This window comes from Chondrus crispus, genomic scaffold, assembly GCF_000350225.1.
Source record: "Chondrus crispus Stackhouse genomic scaffold, scaffold_4, whole genome shotgun sequence".
In the NCBI taxonomy this organism is placed as follows: Eukaryota; Rhodophyta; class Florideophyceae; order Gigartinales; family Gigartinaceae; genus Chondrus; species Chondrus crispus.
Window position 1 is genome coordinate 689,635 of NW_005179249.1, and position 5,170 is coordinate 694,804.

At 51.3% G+C, this 5,170-nt stretch overlaps 2 protein-coding genes across 2 annotated transcripts; one reads left to right on the plus strand and one right to left on the minus strand.

Moving 5' to 3' along the window:
- Positions 1 to 367: 367 nt before the first annotated feature.
- Positions 368 to 1,528, minus strand: CHC_T00006322001 (hypothetical protein). The gene has a single exon (XM_005717952.1). The coding sequence runs from the start codon at positions 1,526 to 1,528 to the stop codon at positions 368 to 370; it is 1,161 nt and encodes a 386-aa protein (XP_005718009.1).
- Positions 1,529 to 2,238: 710 nt separating this feature from the next.
- On the plus strand, positions 2,239 to 2,493 carry CHC_T00006323001 (hypothetical protein). Its single transcript, XM_005717953.1, has one exon. The coding sequence runs from the start codon at positions 2,239 to 2,241 to the stop codon at positions 2,491 to 2,493; it is 255 nt and encodes an 84-aa protein (XP_005718010.1).
- The last annotated feature ends 2,677 nt before the right edge of the window (positions 2,494 to 5,170 follow it).

Below are 5,170 nucleotides of genomic sequence, written 5' to 3' on the forward strand. Positions count from 1 at the left end.
CCTAGCAACCCTACTGTAGGCGTTCGTAGGGCAACCTCAGTGTGATCAGGGGACTAGGGGTGCAATCGTAGTATTTACCTAGCTGTGATGTCATCACGGCAGGCTACAATCTTGCAGCGGTCAACCGTTGCGCGAGTTTTGGTCCCCTTTTTACTTATTGAAAAGTCTTTCGTGGTGTTTAGAGGTTGTTGAAGCACATGGCATTCTGGCTGTACTCATCAGTCCGTCATGTGTACCGCTCTTCATTGCCTGTTCAGTGAGTGTGATGATGTCATTCAACGCTCTAGCAAAAAAGGAAGACTGATCTCAGTAAGAACCAAGGCGTTCGTGGCAAGCAGAGTGCCGGCGAAACAGCTGCAGCGACAATTTAGGCCTCGGCGAATAAAAGCTTGAGCTCGGTCAACCTAGCCTGCTTCTTGTCTTTCTCGGTAGCTGCTCCGAGGGCTCCATTTGCGATATCCTGCTTCCTTTTTTGTACTTTTAGGAGTTGTTCCTCCACCGACCCATTCACGATATACCTCTTGATGACCACATCTCTGGTTTGCCCGTGCCTATGCACACGATCCTGTGCTTGCGCATCGACTTGAGGGTTCCAGTGAATATCTAAGAGGATGGCACATGATGCAGCACAAAGGTTTAGACCAACGCCGCCCGCCCGAAGGGATACAAGCAAGACATTTGAAGTGGACAACGATAACTCTTTCTCGTTCTCAAAACGCTCCAAAATTGTTGCTCTCTGAGCTTGAGGAACAGATCCATCGATACGGAGAGACTTAATTTTCGCTCTGTCGAGAGCCATCCAGACGAGATCTAGCATGCTCGTAAATTGAGAGAAAACGACTGTCTTTCCGACTCCCTCAGCACCATTCTGTTTTCGGAGAGTTTGTATTTCGGCAAGGTCCTTCAGTAACGCGTCTACTTTAGCGCTGGATCTCCATCTCGTCTTGAGATCCACTGAAAATCTAGTAGCCCTTGGCAGCGTAGCAATGCTCTCGAAGGTAATGTCAGCTCTGCAGACAGGGCACCTCTTGGTCCGCTGCACGCATTCTAACAAGCAACTTCTACAAGCCGGATGGCCGCATTCTCTCGGTGCAACAGCATCATCAATCACATCCAAGCAAAGTGGACACTCCTTAGACCTCTGCAGTGTGCCAGACTCAGCGTCGTTAAATATCTTCTCAACAAATTGGGATGAGAACCCCGCTTGCAAAAATTGTTTGAAAAGTTTGTCCCTGTCCTTCATGACGACTGAATCCTTACTGGGCGCTGCAGCGAATACCAGGTACGGATGATCGCAAGCTTGGCGCAACCTGAGCAGCAATTCAAGAATAGATGCGTAGTTCTTCATGACTTTGCCTTCTCTGACAGATGTATTAAACTGGGTCTTGGTGCGGTCATGCAAGGCTGCATAGAAGTCGCGCTCTTCTGGAGAGGGTATCAAGCTAACGATTTCAACATGCTTCTTTGGCAAACAAATTATTGCACGGCCTTGGCAATCTTTTGTTGACTTTCTGCGACGCAATGTCATCGAAGAAATAATGGGCGCCTCCTGAAACCCAAAATACACAAAATGTGTGTACACAAATCACCATTTTTGTGTACATTCACTGTAATTTGTGTCCATGGATATCATGTTCTTGCTGGAGGACACGTTTCAGACACCGTACCGCCAGATGATTCCGGTCGATGATAACGACATGATGCAGGCCTTTCACCGCTACATGCGCCTCGAGCGCGTCTTCACCGGCTCGTGGCTCGGCGCCCTGCGAGGCGCCATGTCTAGCCCCGGGAGAGGCCTGGAACCGGTCAACCACACCCTCGATCTCATCGAGACCTGCCTCGGCGACTTTGAGGGCTACTTCTTTTACCCGGGCCCGGAGCTCTCGTTCGTCGACATCTCTGTAAGTCCTCATCACATTTGTCCTCGCTTTTTTTGCTTCTCCAAACAATGCCCGCCTGATCCTAACACCCCTTCCTCCCCAGCCACGATCTTCGAGCGCGCGCGCTCCTCTCTCAAGTTCTGGCGCAACCTGGAGCTAGCCGACGGCCGCCCGAACCTACGCCGCTGGTTTGCCGCGCGGGACGCCTGCGAGCTCGCCACGTACCTGCAGAGCGACGACTGAACCCACATCGGCGCCCTGCCGCCGCAGATCGGTCCGGTGTCCTTCCTGCGCACGCGGAGCCCGGTGTCGCTGGCCGTCGAGACGGCCCGCAGCAAGCACGTGCTCAACGATGGCCATGAGGGCGCCCAACACCGTAAGCAGGCCGCCAACGCCATCTGCCGCAACCACGCCGCTGTCACGAAGGACGCCATGCGCGGCGTCAAGGGATGCCCGGACGAGTTTCATAGCGTCACGGACTTTGCTTTCAGGGTGCTTAGCGAGGTCGTGTTGGACCCGTCTAAGCTGGAGGAGGCGGAGATCCGGGTTAGGGAGACTGTTAAGACCGAAGAATGGGTCATGCTTGGACATGCTCTTCGGTTTGAGCGAGTGAGATGCTGCTCGGAAAAAGTTGGGGGATACATGGTGGTGCAATTCGTTCATTCATTGGGTGACTATGGAGGTAGGATAAACTATATCGGTTCCGCCCTGTTCACTCTTGCCGACATGAGCAGCCGAAATGATTTTTTCGAATGCTGATCGCGCCCCTCATGCGATTTTCCCGAGTGATGTCCTCCACTAGAACGAGCTCCGACTTTTTCACCTGCTCTAATACTGCAGCTTCTGATAGTAAAGGCGTGCAATTGTTGGCATGCAGCTTAGCGCGTACTGCTGAACCCGTCTTGACACTGGTCGTGCAAATCCGAACTTTACGTAACCTATCAGGGCAGAAATGTTAGTCTAGCATTCCCGCCATATCATCATCGTCACTGTCGAAATCATCTTCCAAATCTTCTGTTTGATGTCTCCACTCATTGGTGCCGCTTAGCACAGCGCTTTCGCTGCTGTCAATGTCTTGCGGTGCAGAAATGTTTAATCTGGCGAATGTCTCTTTGGAGATTTTCAACACCCCACTGATAACCTTCTCTTTCTCCGATCTACCCGGTAACATCTCTCGCAGCGTGATTTCGGGTATCAAAGATTGGCTCCTCTCACTTGTCACGTCACCACTGACAGCTGTTGCCTCATCATGCGTTGCCGTTATACCTGAAAGATTGTAGTTCGCCCGAACAGAGAACAATTGCCTCAGAAACCAAGCAATCCGATAGATTGTTCGAAGCATTGACGCATGTGATCCAAGAGTCATTTCCTCACCACAATGGCAATAGGCGCAGACGAAGCGCAGAGCAATTCGCCAGATGTTAATGTTGCGCTTGATCTCTGTGACACGGTTTTCGCCGTTCGAACCACCAGTGACGGTGACCTGATAAGTCGCCTGTATCACCAGGTCTTTGCTTTCAGATATAAGAGCAGCCAGAAGCTTCCGATTGGTGACGGATGTGTGTGTATCCCACCCTACAGTAGTGTCAGGGATCTCGGAAGCGGGGACGGATTCCGCATCACTGTGCAAAAATCGAAAGGTGGGTGACGAGTGAGAGCGATGGAAAGAGTCATATTCACTCCAGTTAACCAGTAGAAAGAGGCCACTCTCGAACATTTTGACGTTTGAGCGATCCCGAGAGATTCTCAAACAGTCGTTAATAATAGTGACGATCCTCTTGCATATGAACAGATGTTTGCGCCTAGTCGGGCAGGAGGGATCCGGAGGTAACTCGGCCTTCACGCACTCGTGATGCATTCGCGCGGTGTGCAGCGCTTGCTTGTCCAAAACACCTGGTTGCAGCCAAGAAGGCTTCGTAGAAACATAAACATCAATTCCATTGCGGTCAGCATCCCTATCAATAAAGGCTTTGGTTGTTGTCAATTCTGCCGCATATGCTCGTATACTTTCGTCGGAGAGATTTCTTGCGTTCATCACCGCACGTTTGGCTGTACTGAAGCGAAAACTTGCATGCTTTTTGCCCAGTCTGTGTTTGAATTCTGAACGAGATTTGTTACGTTTGAGCCCGAACAAGAGGACGCTGACGACACGCGATGTCATCCGGGGGTCATCCTGGTTATTGTGATAGACATCCATAAACGAAGATAGAGTCTGTGCAAGCGATCTTGACACGGTATCCGCGTTCACTGCCGCATTGATTTCGATAATAACTGTGGGGTTGTCTTTGAGAACGTCCTTTTCCAGGTTCTTAGTTGCACCTTTCCGAGACCCTCCCTGCACCCTTGATCGAGATGGTATTCGCGAACTACCTGCAGAGCTTTGAAGAATGAGGAGTTTGATGTCCTCTAAACTGGACGCCGCATTGGCATTGCTTTTCACTAGGTCCGATAATGTGGCATTGCAGCTGGCCAGCTCTTCTGCCAACCTCTTGTGCATTGCCACTATGGATCGCTGCAACTCAGTGCTCTCAAGCGCGGATGAATTCGATCGGGGTGGGTGCAAGGTAGGGTTGGAACGTGCGGCAGGCTGTAACTCGGTGCTCCCAAGCGCAGATGAATTCGACAGGGGTACCCGCGCAGTAGGGTTCGAACGTGTGGTCTCAGTCTGAGAGGGTCTTAGTCTTCGACGCTTCTCGGCGCTTCCAATTCCGGCCTGTAATGGCAATGGACGCCTCTTATGCGCGGACACTGTACGTCGCAGACCCATGTTTCCTTGTGCTTCTTTTTGGGGGCTGGATGATGGCGAAGCTATGACTTGGAATGAAGGTCCCACAGAATCTGTCCGAAATCGCAAACGGGAAGACCTCCGTCGTGTCTTATCTGCACCCGAAGACGCTGGTGTGTGTGATTGAAGGGAAGAAGGTTCTGTAGTGTGAAGAGGTTGGCGCGGTGATGAAGGAGGCGACGACGTGTCTGGAGAACGAGGTCGGTGAGATGCGAGAACGGCTGATTTCGCGCGAGGGGGTAACGAAGATCGCAGATTTGATGGAGGAGGACAAGTGGTGCGTTCGGAAGTCGAAATGTTTTTCTGGGGTGTGAGGAGTGCCTTCGAAGTTGAAGGGATGTTTTCGGAACCACTATGCGTAAAACTCCGTACATACCGCCTGAAAGAATTGCCCATCACGTTGGGAAGCGCGGCAAACTCGAACTGCGACTGTTTGTGCAGATCACTTAACTGTTTCGCGGGAAAACAGTTTTCAGAAGTATGTATGAGTTGATTGCAAAGACAG

Coding starts and splice junctions, on each gene's coding strand:
- CHC_T00006322001 (XM_005717952.1), bottom strand. CDS start 1,528: ATGACATTGCGTCGCAGAAAGTCAACAAAAGATTGCCAAGGCCGTGCA.
- CHC_T00006323001 (XM_005717953.1), top strand. CDS start 2,239: ATGAGGGCGCCCAACACCGTAAGCAGGCCGCCAACGCCATCTGCCGCA.